We start from the raw sequence: 14,290 nt of genomic DNA, 5'->3' as shown, positions 1-14,290 counted from the left end.
AGCGTTTTACAGTTCCTACCGATACTTTTGAAATAACTTCTGAGTGATTAGATCTGTTTTTTATATTTGTTTTCATTAAAAATAGGTAGAGTGAACACACTTTTATTTTCCCCAATGCAGTGAAGTCACAGTTCTGTTTGCCACCATCTGGGAGACTTTTTTCTTTCTTTTTTTCTTCCTAGAGACGTGCACCGTTTTCTTCCCGATAGTAGGTTCTCTTGCTGTTAGAATGCAGATGAGTTGAATCATAGTGGAGAGACTCCACTGATCGTGCTTTCACGCTGGTATGAGACTATGCTATAGTCTAGGCAATAAAAGAGGCTTATAAAGAGCTTTAACAACAGCCTTGCATGCTGTTCTAAGCAGGAGACATTTTTTACTTTTCAGCAAATGACATAAAAGGAAAAGAGAGAAATAAGTTTCCTATTCGAACACGGGAAATGTAGGCAAACTATGAGAGATTACTTTCTGCTGTCTTTATGGTACTTAAACACAGATTGAAAATAACTAAGTGGAATATAACCCATCAGGCAGATGTATCATTTTAAGTATATGAGCAAAAAGGGAGTTTAATGTACGTTTTGCTCTCACTTAAATAAGACATAAATATTCATTTTGTGGTGTAGCACTGTCTCATGCTCCAACCCTCTGGCTGATAATTAAGACAATAGGAGATATAGTTTTATAGTATACATAGTTATCTTCAGGCCTTAAAGAATAAGAGATTATTGTGTCCAGTAGTTGTCCCATCCTTACTGACAGATCCTAAAATAGAAAAGCTGTACTTTATAGAACATGTGAATACTTCTTTTTCATTATCTGTCCTGTCTATATGGAAAAATAAATTGTTAGTTTAGACTGAACCTTGGCTTATGTTGCTTATAAGAATATTTTCCCACTGATCCTTAGAAAGTCTAGTTATTTCAAACAGGATGGCAAACTAATAGTAGTCAACAGCTTTTTAAATAGGCAAATCTGACAATCATGGGGCTGATGTTGTACGCACATCTGGACACGTTGCTTATAGAGCAACTTCAAAAGCACCTGGCTTGGAAGAAACAATGGAGTCTGTATAGATATTGAAAGAGAGCATGTTGCCTTGAATGGAGCTGCAGAGGAACAGTGTATTGCAAAAAGAATTGCACTGTCCAGTGTACCAAGCGTCCTTTAAAAACAATGTAATTATCCCAGAAGTCTCATGTCACACTTAAGAACAATAAGAAGGCACAGTTGGCATTGATAGCTGTCAAATAGGCTCTTGTATGAAATAAGACTGAAGAAAAATACCAGTCCAGTAAATTCAAAACCTAAGCAACAGACTTTACAGCTTGCAGTTCTGAAATGGGTTAAAACATGTTAAATATGGCAGGCTGGCAAAGGTGTCTCTATGTGTATCAGAATGTCATGACCTATGGTTCCCGCAGGGTTCGTGGGAGCAGCCATGCTCCAACCCTCAACCTGGCAGCCTGCTGACGATAGCTTACCTGGGACCCATAAAGCCCAGCCCCTGTGTGAGGCTCCTCCCCTCATATCTGATGGGCAGAGTCCCAGAGTGGCTGATTAGCCTGCTGGCTCTACGTTAGCCAGCTGCCGGAACAGGAAGTTGTCCAGACAACATGGCTGCACCCTGCTCTGGACTGAGTGCCCTTGTGCTTCCTGGTCCCACTTCCCTGGCTTGATTTCTTGGCATCTGATTTGTGGTTCCTGCCTCTGACCTTCTGATATCCTGATCAAGTCTGGTTCTGGTTCCCAGTTCGTGGTTCTGATCTCCAGTTTGTCTCCTGCTTCTGACCTCCTGTTTTGAAGGCTGGAAAACAGTTTCTTGACTCGGCTTGATCTTCAAGTTTCCCATGAGGGCATCCTTGGGACCTGGCTTTGATTAACTAACTGGAGGCCTGGATAGCTGACAGCGCGTTTCAGATTTCACGGATTGAGTGAATGGCCCATGTGAGAAAAGTATTGTGAACGGAAACCTTGTGTGTCATGGAGTATTTCAGTGTTTGCAAGTTCTGCAGTATCATCCCTCTGTGACAAGCCAAAGGCATTCTGGAAAAGAATTAGTAGTAGTATTTCCCAAGTTAGGCTGAAAATCCCAAACTCAACATTAATAGTAGAACTGGAAGTTTGCAAAATTATGCTCCGTGAGCTCCCAGGAGTTCTGGCTTCACAGCAGTCCACTGGATGAGCTGCCAGGGTACTTGGGACCCTGTAAGCCCCAGTCCATCAACCAGACTGCTGTGGATCTGGGGAGGTTGGCAAGCTGGCAGGAAAATATGTAGGTTTCCATAGACGCCTGTCTGGTCTCGGCAAAAGTTAAATTGCAATTAACACATTCTCACAAAACATTTGATTTCGGCAAATCAATGTTTTTAATTTCTGACCAACCCTACTCTTGTGTCATAGCCCAGTGTCTTAACCATAAGACCAAGCTTCCTCTCCATTAATCCACTGCTATGTTTTTATCAAAAGAGGCTATATCCTTATTCAGTTATGGACTTCTCAGCTTTACATCTGAAAGAACTACTTGTACTTTGGTCAGCAACCCTGTTTCTTTGTGATTGGAGTCTTTAGCCACCACAAAATATTTTACCTTTAACAATTTCTTTACTCTGCACTAATAAATGCAATGTGTCCATTGTCTTTAGAAATACATTTTCGCTCTATATCGAATAGAAGCCTTTATTTCGTTTTTGGAAATGTGGTGGTATCATTCGTAACGTGAACATTTGTTGTGGAGGAAAGAGGTAGGATGACAGAAGCATGATACTGGGATATGATACTGGGACAGAACGAGGAGTAATGGTCTCAAGTTGCAATGGGGGAGGTTTAGATTGGATATTAGGGAAAACTTTTTCACTAAGAGGGTGGTGAAACACTGGAATGCGTTACCTAGGGAGGTGGTAGAATCTCCTTCCTTAGAGGTTTTTAAGGTCAGGCTTGACAAAGCCCTGGCTGGAATGATTTAACTGGGAATTGGTCCTGCTTCGAGCAGGGGGTTGGACTAGATGACCTTCTGGGGGTCCCTTCCAACCCTGATATTCTATGATTCTATATCCAAAACCATTAAGAAAACGAGACCACAACACCAAGGGAAAAAGTCATTTGTTATAAAGTTTAGTAAACTGTATGTGAAATGTTTTTTTCCCCACTGCCTTAAATGGCTTGTTAGATTTATGTTGCATAGTAATAGCTTAATAGATTAACTTGATTTTTTTACGAATGGATCAATGTTTCAGCGCTGAAAAGAGATTGTTATTACATGGCTTTTAATATGGCAAAACATAGCCCTGGGTCACAATAGAGTGGAGGAATGAGAAATGGTCATAATCCAAGAGAATCTGAATGTTTTTGCTAAAATAATCAACAGTGAACTAGTTAAGTGATGTTTACATTGTTGTCATACACTTTTTTTGACAATTTGTTGTTCCAGTTGAATACATTAATACTGTATTAAAGTGCCTACAAGCTCATCCCTCCTGAACGCTTGGCAAGGATAGCAAGCTATTAATGTTTGGAGAAAAATTTAGAATTCCATTCCTGTTGCCTGCAAACAGGGAGAGCTATTGTGTCGTGTGTTGTTTTCAAACTTCCTACCAGTAATACCTTCACATGGAGGCTCCTCTTGATGTAATTACAGTTTCTAAAACTTTTGATCCATTGAACAATGGAAAAGATTTGCCAGGTTGATTTGTCTAGCTCAGGACTGTTCAACTTAGCATTCAGATCTCTGATTGACCATTCTTCTAGATACTGCACTTGTGCTGCTCAATAATGTAATTTTCAGTTAGGGAGGTTGAAGTGTCCCATTTACTGTATGTTTAAATTTGCACCTTTTGAAGCTAAAGGGACAGGATCAGGACTTTAAATTGTTTCCAGATTTTCATCGCAAGTCTTGTTGCTGGGTTTATTTTAATCACTAGCGCAGACCAGAACATTGTTTCCCTCTTCTCCCACTTCCACCTCTCTTTCTCCAACTTCCCACCCCCGAAAATTCCGTTTTTTGGCAAAACATCAAAAACTGAGAAATTTTCTTCTCTTGCTCTGGGGATCACCTGATCACAGTGTATCATGGGAGATGTAGTCCAGCCAGAGAGCCCAGCCCTTAGAGGAGAAGGGAGTCATGAAGCTCCTGAGCTGTAACTCTTCAGAGGCTCTGTGGGGACATTTGCAAATTGAAATTTTTCAGGGTTAGATATTGGTTTGTTTTTGTTTCTGTTTTTTTTTTTTGTGGGGGGGGGGGGTGACAAAAAGTCACAATTTCTGTGGAAAGCAGATACGTCTCCTGAAAAGCTTTTGCTTAGGCAGAAACCCAGTTTTTAACCAGTCATATTAATAACCATATACATTTACTGGCCTGATTTTTCAAAAGTTCTAAATGCCTGCACTCCACTGGACTTCAGTGGGAGCTTCAGGTATCGAGCGTCTCTGAAAACCAGGCAATTAATGTTGATGCATACCCACGATCCAATGAGGACAGAAGGAACTACTATGAAGCTGTGGTTAGGCAGGCAAATCGTCTGGTTTTAAACCTGATAGCCCTCTTTTTGGGTGGGCTGTCCTCCATCCAGGACTGAGACAAAACAGGATGTGGTTTTGTCTGGTATTGGACAGGGGATGCCTTTTGGAAGAGCACGTCATTCCGTGCTTGCCGGCATGACCATGCTGGTGGGGCTGGAGCAGGACACTCATGACAGTGGTTTCCTCCATGTAGTATGACCTCATACGCACCATGCATGTAAGGTCATGCCGGCAGGGTAGGCCCATGCCATACCCAGGAGTACCCAGAATATCCAGGTATTCTGGGAATACGTGAGTGGCCACCCTGGCTCCAATTAGAATCCTAAAATGAGGAATCCCATAGTGAGAGGGGATGGACTAGATCCCTTCCAGCCTCATGTTTCTATTTCCTGGCCAGGTTAACTCACTCCAGCCAATCAAGGAGAAGTAGTAACTGACTTATGGGAAGGGACTGACTGATGGTGCAAGGTTTGAGATGGAGCTGAAAAAAACGAAAAATGACAGCTCAGACTCCGATAATACTGGCACGTGTCTCTTCCCTCCCTCCCCGCCATTTTCTGGAAGAATCGTATGCTATATTTGAGGGAAGGATAACAGATTTTGAAAATATTTTTCCATCTCTGTTTTGGAAAATGAATTCTTTGGCATATTGTTATGTTAGGGCTTGTTCTGTTAAAGCTTAGTAATGCCTTCTGTCTCCCCAAGCTGATTTGGCTTTTGCGGCTCTCACATTATATCCTGGTTTTAGAACATACGGTAACTTCTGTCAGGAGACGCACAGGCGTGTGTAGCTAATTCTCACAAACAGGTCGTTCGTGTTAACTCAAAGACTAAAGCTTTTTTTTTTTTTCAGCCTAATTTTTTTCCCTTTTGCATCTCTTGCCTTCCAGACCCTGTCTGGAGAACAGTCTCTTTTCCAGACAAGCAAGGAAAGTAAACTGTAACTGGATCAAAACAAAGACAGTGGAACAATGCCTCCACCAGGTTTGCTTCGTGCTGAAAACTTGCTTGAGCTCCATGAAAACCATTACAAATTAGATATCTGTGAAAAATGCTCTGTGTGCATGGCTGGCTCTGATACAACCTGTTTTTTTTCTGGAAAGGTGTTATCAGAAGCTACGGGCTCGTGGTGAAATGTTCATGTATTTTAGGAGGTGTCCACCGGTGGCATGGTTAATGATGGGGTCAGAGTGAAATGCTCAGCTAGAATTCTGCACAGTCTCTCATGGAATGAGTCTACGTACTGGACTACGATATTGCAGAGATTTAATTCTGCACTCACTTTTGATGTGTAGGAGTTTTTATTAAACTCGCGTCGCAACATCTGCAACTCTTGCCACTAATGACTATTTCATACTAATTGCTTTTTCTTGTTAGACTGTACGGTAACAAATATCCCCTCTACAGCTGTGCCTTTGTGTGTCAGACAAAATGTATTCAAATGAGAAGTGGGCCTGCATTTCAAAGTTCAGATCTGGATATTAATTTCCTCAAAGTCTGGAAGGAGCATGGGTTTCTGAGCCAGGCTTTTGACTTGAGGATGTCTCCAGTAGGGCGTTCCTATGGACATGACTTGATGTTGCAGCTTGATTGGCATCAAATTGATTTCGGCCTATGGCCTGATTGCAGTAGGATCTTCTACAGTAATTGTCGGGGGTATAGCCCAATTCAAGTTGTAAACAATTCCAGAGGATCTTATAGTTCTTCGGTCTCCCACAGCTGTCTCCTGAACAGTGTAATGTGCATGTAGCTCTTTCTGTTTCCATAGTATGACTTGTCCTAGATATTTTCATTTCAATCCCAGCAGGCCCCTTTTCTTCACCTCTGCTCACCTCGCTCTTTTGTGTCAATTACAGCCAGAGTTTGAAAGCCTAGCACGCTCTGTCTGTCGCTCACTCACTCACACGCGTGCCCCTCCCAAGTGGTTTGATGTGGATTCTTCAAAGAGAGAAAGGAAAAAGAAACTGTGCCAAATGCAGGTAACCTGCAACATTTTTCAGGAATTGGTGTGAGGGAGGAAAAGGTAGCTGAGTGCCACTGAAAGCCATTAAAATAAACGACATCGTTAACCGCACAACCCTTATGATGATTTTTATGTCCAGATAATTTAAGCTATCCTCAGGGAAAACCTCCTCGGGTAGTACTGAAAACTTGGCTCCACTATGCATAGCAGTGTCTCAAGGTGTAACAAATGTAGGTTACTTCTGTGATACAGGTGCCGTGAGCCCATAGTATGGGTGTCTCTCCGTTCATGCCATTCAGGTAGGAGGTGGCCAGGCCAGAGGCACCATCCCCTTGCTTGGCAGGAGATCTTACTTCAGTTCTCCTGTCTCTTGCTGGGACAATTGCAGCTGCCACCTTTTCTGGAGGAGCACCATCTTTATTCACCACCACCAGACCTCCAGAGCCTATATGGAGCTACAGAAGGCCCCAAACGCCCCTTCTCTTCTACCTCACTCACTCCCGCGATGTAGGATCAATTTGCATGGAAATCTCCTGCCACCTGGCGTGATAACTTTTTGTAGCCAGGATGAGTGGAAACCGGACCAGAGGCAGTACTGTACTGGATGTTTGTGCCAGTTCCAACTCAGAAGGAGAATCCCAGGGCAAGTTGTAGGAGACCATCAATCTATTCCAGACGTCTCTACCTTTTCTTTGGGGAGGTCCTCCATCCGGGGTCCATGGCTTGGATCAGCTGCCGCCTCTCAAATGAGGGGGATCCTTTCTGTCCCCATCGCCCCCGTCCAAGAAGTTACCAATAAAGGGTCCCATACGTTTCCCGTTCTCTCTCCCCGTCCCCCGCCCTGGTTCCCTGGCTACTTCCATTGTTTTTTTACTGGGACCTCTTCTCAGCCTTCTGGGTGAAAAATACTCCTTCCTCTTTTCAGAGAATAACTCTGAGGAGGAGGGAGAACAGGACCCAGACTCTCATTCATCTCCTTCCCCTTGCTGCCCCTGATTGCTCTTCCAGTAACCCCAGAATTCTGGGGTGAATTAGTCTCACACCCAACTTGGGGTTGTGTACGGGGGCAAAGGGGGATTTAGTCAAATGAAGTGCCTGACCACCTGGCACTCAACTAACACATTTTCTTAGGCTCTACCACCTGGATTTGGTTGATGTGGTCTTCGAGTGGCTGATGTCCTATCTTAATGCCTAGTTAAACCTTATGGTCTTGATTAGTTCCACCCTCCCACCCATTTCTCTTCTGCAGTCCCTCTGCCACTACTTCCGTTCAGATCCTCGCTCTTCTCCATTTTCTCTTTTCTTGTTGCAGTGTGGCTGCTGTTAGCAGACCCATCACACGTATTGTTGGAACCCACACTTCAGCGTGCCCTAGCAGATGAAAAGGCATGGCCAAATACTGAGGTTAGGGAGCGCAAGGGAGGCTAGCCGCAGTTTTTATCCAACTCTGAAAGCAATGTAGTGGGGATGGTCCACCCAGAGATCAGAACAGGGGTTGGCTGTGAGAAGCCCGGGTTTTCGATTGGCTGACCTGTGTCGTCATACGTACTGGAATGCCTCTGAAAACAGCTGGGATGAGAAATGTGTGTATCCAGACCCCTCAGATTGTCAAGCCAGCCGTGGCAACATTTTGTGCTTTTCTACTTCTTACCTTGAAAGAGTGTGTGTTGTCTGGTGCTTTTAACTTGACTTTTTAAACTTTGGCTAGATATTGAACAAATCCTTAATGTGCATAGTATAAGGTGGGACACATTCTAAATGCAGTGCAGTGATGTAAAAGTGCATATGATGGATTTACTGTGGATTTATGAACTGTTAAGGAGTATTTCTAAAGCAGCAAATGCTGAATTACTATTCTAGTGCTGGGTCACTCACCCATACGTGCCTTACAGGTTAAGAGAGATACCAAAATATACTGTGCCAAGACAACCATTGCCTGTTCTTGATTTTGAACAGTGTTGAAAAGTTTTGAGTGAATGGGTTTCCTTCAGATTCACAAACGACACCTAAAATAATATTTATAAAAAGTTCTGTTAGTAATAAAGTAACAAGTGTTATTCATTCTCCAGTCAAAAATTATGATCGAGGCTGAAGTACTCTCTGCTGATTCAGCAGCTGTTGTGCTGTTGAAGACTTAACCATGCCTTCCAAGCTGTGTTGTATTTCTGCAGAGGTAGTTGATTCTGTTACTTTGTGCTCGTCTAAGTAGTACAGCTCTGTGGCTTATTATAGTTTTCAGTCGTAACAAATGCGCCATAGGAGATCATGAGCTACAAGGATTTTGAGGTGGATCTTTTTTAAATAAAAAGAGTAAGCATTGGGAAAAAAATTGTATGATTAGTTAACTTTCCCCAGGGAAAGGTAAGTAGGTATTTTAAATTAAACTGATTGTAGATATACATGTATTAAAATATATAGTAAGGGAGGCATGTAGGCTCTGGTCCTACAGTTCTCCTGTGCCCATACAGAGCCTGCCTGAATGTTCGAGCCTTTGGGATCGAGACCTTAGTTGGCTCATGGCATTTCCAACAGCGAACCAATATGAATTCACAGGTCAGGGCCTATTGCCAATTTACTCTAGTCCATATGGCTACTGAAGCAAACATCTGCAATGATAGGTGATGATATGGGTGCACTGGTTTGTTTCCAGCACGACATCCATCAATCCGGGGTTTGTGCAGGATTTTGTTTGTGCATTGCAACCAAGATCTCACGTTAGCGCTTTAAGAAACAAACATGGATGCAATCAAATAAGATCCCTGTCAAGTTGTGTTAAATGTAAAGCCAACTCCCTCAGCAGGGTTCAGATAAATATTTCTTTAGTTATCCAAGAAATAAAAGACTGGTTTAAGTTTTCTTGCACTAATAAAATATAGCAGCAAACAGTTTACCAAAATATGGTGGATTTATATGATGCTTTTACTTTGTGGGTGGCTGACAGAAAGAACACAAATTATATTGACTTTAGGAAGCTACATTCAGGTGGCAGGTCTTTCGCTATGTGATCTTACTTAGGCTTTTGCAAACTGATGATGAAAGCAAGTGAGCCAGTGTATCAGACTCACCTCTTACTTTGACCTCAGTGGATACTCTAAATTAGGAAAGTAGAAAGGCACTGTTAGATTTATTTGATTCTTCTTTTGCTTAAAAATAACCAGTAGTGGTATATTTCATTTCTCTTGTCTCCATCTCTCTCTCTCTCTGTCCTACATGACAAATGGCTGTTAGAACAGTGTTAAGCTATGACCTTAAAGCCACATCAGTAACAAAACTCTGGGCTGGCAGATGTGACATACTTGACTTACATAAATCACTCTCTTTTGTCATTGCTGGCATATGACCAGTGAGTGTTCTAATTATTGAATGGCTTTTATAGCCCCATTATTTATAATCACTTTTGGTTAGCAGCTGGAAGACCAGGATGGAGTAGAATGAAATGATATAGCACAAAATATTATCATTTTTCTAACAGCTACTGGGATTAGGAACATTTGATGATGATATGGTCAGGAGCATTCAGCCCTCATTCTGGGTCCTGAGATGGGTTGCTGCTTAGTGGAGCTTGCCATGAGAATGAGCATTCATAGGTACGGAAGCAGAATATAAATTCCTGCAGATACTAACAAAATATTTGTGCATCACAAACAACCTTAGCTCTAGAATATAGGCAAAATCCACTATTAGTAAGTCCCCACCATCAATTGATGGTGATTTCCATTTATTATTTGTGTTGTGGTAATGGCCTGGGACCCTACGCATGGATCAGGATCCTATCCTGGTAGGTGCTGTACAAACCCATTTAAAAAAAACGGTCCCTGCCCCTCCAGGCTCTCTTCTCTCCCCCCCCACCCCCCATTATAAGCCAACTTGACTAATACCCTTATCCTGCCAACCCAAAATGTAAACTTTGCTTCTTCTAAAAGTTTGCTTTCCCTCTCGATATAGCCATTAGGCTGTGAGAGAGAGATGACTTCATTGCACTGTTATCTCTATAGTAAGGCCTTTTAACCTCCGCTTGCTTCATGGCACTGTTACTTTGAAACTGCCTTTGTGTGACCTCAGGAAATCCTCTTGCTATAGAGCTTCTTAAAAAAGAAATCTCGCTAAATAGTGGAATTGTGTTGTGATATACAGATGAAATATGGATTTATCTAGTTCAGAGCCATTAACCATTGTGAAACAGCAGTAGTAGTCCTTACATTCCTGCTTAAAAATAAATTGAGAATATGCACTAGCATGTCAACCTGTTTATGTGAGGTACGTAATGTAGGTCAGAGACAACTGTATCCTGGCTGTGACCTATCCTAGTACAAATGGTATTAGGCTCTGTCAGAATACAGTTGATGACCTAGATTATCTATAGCCATCTTGTTGAATAAATGGGGAGAAAACATCTTCATACTATAAAAGTGCAAAGCTATTATAATATCACTTGGACCCCACATTGCATGAACATAAAATAATATTAAAAAACTTACTTAAGTGTCTACAGGATATAGATCACATGTTCGGAGTTTGGAATGTCTAAAGGATGGTGGGAACAGGTGCTCTCTGCTCTGGAATGGTAATGGTTGAAGTTTCTTCCCAAAGACTCGAATCCTGCTATTTCACTTCTGCAGTTTAGTCTCTTTGCTTTATTGGAACTACCCATGGGAGTAAGGTGAGCAGGATTTGGCCCCAACATAATAGCACAAATTCTCATTGAGGCTGTTTGGAGTAGATGGATATTTTTATACAAGGAAAGAGAAGCTGGGTGATCCTTTACCTATTTGCTCCTATGTAGCAGTTTGGGACTGTGACTGGAATAGATCCAATGCTAATGTGAGGAAGTTTACGGTTTTTGAAAGATCAATGTTTGTTAGTTACTCTGCTATTAAATAACTATTTGAGAAACACTGAGTGAGACAGGAAATCAGGATTGAAAAAAATGTGTTTAAAAGCAAGCACTATACTGAATAGATGGCAGCATAGTAAGGATGCAGACAGACACACGCACACAATAATTTATTGTTGCTGGGAACAAACGAGAATGAGCAATATTATTCCACCCACTGAGTTATTTTCTGTTTCACTGTTTGGGTTTGTTTTTCTCACTGAACAACTTGGCTTCCAAAGTGTAACAGCATTGGAAAGAAAACCGTTGGAACTCTGGTTACTCGTGTTCTTGTACATCCAAACAAAACCCATAATGACATGTAACCCAAGTTTCCTTTGTTTAGTCCAAAGTTTAGGAAAACCTATTTTAAATCCCAGACCCTTGAGTAGAAACTCAAGTTTCAAAATGTATATTAAGTGACAGCTTCCTGAAAGGAAAAGCAAGAATCTGAGAGATTCATAGCATGATGGAGAGCTAGTCAAAAAATGAAGGAAAAAATTGCAAATCCCCCCCAGCCCCCCATTTAAAATTTTTTTTTCTCATTTTTGCAATACATTTTTAAATCTTTTTTGGTCAGTTTAGTCACATGGTGAAATTTTAAAATTCAAAGAATTCATTTTTGAAAATGGCTTATTTCTGAAACCGAATACAATATGTTCCGAATGAAAATGTTAAATACATTTCAGTGTAATTTTTGATAAAATAGAAATTACAAAGAAGTCAACATTTGGAAAAAAGGTATTTCTGTGGGAAAAAAGCATTCCAAAACTTTGACCAATTCTAGAAGGAAGGGTATCATGCATTCATTATAAGTTATATAGTTAGGAAGTCCTAGCAGAGCCTTGACTACTGCGACACAAATAACTGAATACATAATGCATGTCAGAAGACAACCTGTTTTTTTTAATGCATGCAGTTCACAGTGTTAATTTTCTCAGTGGAATACTTTCTTACATTATATGCAAAATATGTTTGGGATGTTTGTTTCTTGCTTATGCATAACCTTGTTTAACATTGGCTTGTGAGGGAAAAATAAGGACTAGCTGTTGAATTAAAAGATGAAAAATTCAGTGATTCATCCTTTCAGGGTATGCCATCCTTTGACTCCTGCAAAATCTGCCTTTAGAAGTAAGAGAAGGAAATATCCCTTACTGTCACATACACAGAATTGAGAAGGTCACTTGTGAAGGTTGAATTGCCACAGTGAAAAGTTAGCCAGCTCCAAGTAAGCCATCCCACAGGAAATCACTTTTAACATCCTATTCTAACTATTTTTGTTAGACACTTGGGTGGTGAGCCATAGTGAGGGATGTTCCCAGAACAAGTAAGGAAAGTATAATGATGCAATGTAACCTTCATTAGTTTGGGCTTATTTCAGGTGCTTCTACAATGAGTATGTTTGATCTTTCCTGACAGTGAGATGGAAATAAACAAATGAGTATATGATAAAGCAGTGTATAAAAATGTTCTAAAACAAAACCAAAACCAAAAAATGGTACGAATTCAGAGTCCTGCTGGAAGCTCATTAGTGGGAACTCAACAGAATTAATAACAATGGCTGCTTTTCACTGTCCAGAGGAGTTATTAATACCACAATTCTCTGATAGAGTAGAGCTCCTTACAACTGTAGAGGAGATGGTTGTTTCTAAATGAAGTGTTTCATAATCAGATTTAACTACAGTACGTTAAGTCCCTGCCGGTCTGTGAATGACTATATTACCAGAAAGTTTATACTTATATTGATTTATAGTCATGTGTAGGCAAAAAAGCCATATCTGATTCATAGTCTTTATAAATGTGATGTGCTGACACTACAGAATTTTCCTTGCTGTAATATCTCAGCTGCTTCCACCTTTTTAAAAACCATCAATGTTATTTGGAGAAGATCACATGAAATTTTGTTTTAGTGAAAGAATTCTATTTAGAGTTTTAAAAACTATTCTGATACTAACAATTCTGTTATAAAAAGTTCTGGAACGGTATTATTATGCATATAGGATATTCCTCTGCCCCCTGCTCATTCAGCTGTTTGGACCAATGGGGTTCCCTCTGTTGTTTCTGCTTGCTCGATAAAATCACCAGCTCCCAAGTTTTTTTTCTCCCTGACCAACTGCAATGGGACAGTGGGCCATTTTCTAAAAGAAAAGTTCTGGTTTTGACTCGAAATGACTCTTCTTTTAGAAATTTAAACGACAGTCAAATAAAACGTAAGTCTAAATTGAAATAAAATGTTTTGCTTGACCTGGACTGAATGTTTTTGTTTTGAAGATCGGTCAGCCAACAGTTTCAAGATTTTAATGTTTTATGCGGATTTGGGATGGGACGCATTTTCCCATGACTGGAAAGCCATTTCCTGCCCAGCTCTAACTGCTACTGCCTGAATGGGCACCTCTTAGCTGTGCCCAGCAAGAAATAGATTTTCTTGTCATTTTTCTGTGTAGCTGGGAATAGAGCTGGTTAGGAACTTCCCATCAACTTTTTTTTTGTTTTGAGAGAGATTTTTTTTTTCTGTTCTATGTAGGTTTTTATTCCTTGTTCATGACCCTAGTATCTGAGCCCCTTCCAGTAACATATTAAACATCATGACTTGACATCTGTCCCATGGCATTGGTTCTCTCATCCTCTTCCCAGAGAGAGAAGTGTGTGTACCGGAGTGTCTTGTTTTGGTCAATTATTGGGGGTGGTTGTTGTTGTTTTTTTAAATAGCTGTTTTCTCTTTGCAGGAAGTAGACTGAACAAAGATCTGAGGCATTATCTCAACCAGAGGTTTCAGAAAGGATCTCCAGATCACGAGCTGCAGCAGACAATTAGAGATAACCTTTATCGCCATGCTGTGCCTTGTAAGTAATGAAAAATTCCCCCAGTGGAGTTCATGTGATAAAATTAAATCCTTTTGGTGGTAAACTTTAAGTGGTGCTGTGCACTGCTATAGG

General features: G+C 40.9%; 1 protein-coding gene across 30 annotated transcripts in view; it reads left to right on the top strand.

Moving 5' to 3' along the window:
* The window catches only part of MAGI1 (membrane associated guanylate kinase, WW and PDZ domain containing 1), a 485,483-nt gene that overhangs the window by 241,630 nt on the left and 229,563 nt on the right, over window positions 1-14,290 (top strand). For all 30 annotated transcript variants that reach the window (XM_074957428.1, XM_074957408.1, XM_074957403.1 and 27 more), the window contains exon 2: window positions 14,081-14,197. In XM_074957428.1, coding sequence (XP_074813529.1) covers window positions 14,081-14,197 — 117 coding nt within the window. The remainder of the gene's footprint in view (window positions 1-14,080; window positions 14,198-14,290) is intronic.

The sequence above is a fragment of the Natator depressus genome, chromosome 7, assembly GCF_965152275.1.
Source record: "Natator depressus isolate rNatDep1 chromosome 7, rNatDep2.hap1, whole genome shotgun sequence".
NCBI classification, from domain to species: domain Eukaryota; kingdom Metazoa; phylum Chordata; order Testudines; family Cheloniidae; genus Natator; species Natator depressus.
The sequence above is the reverse complement of the archived record's forward strand: the minus strand, read 5'-3'. Positions and strand labels throughout refer to the sequence as shown.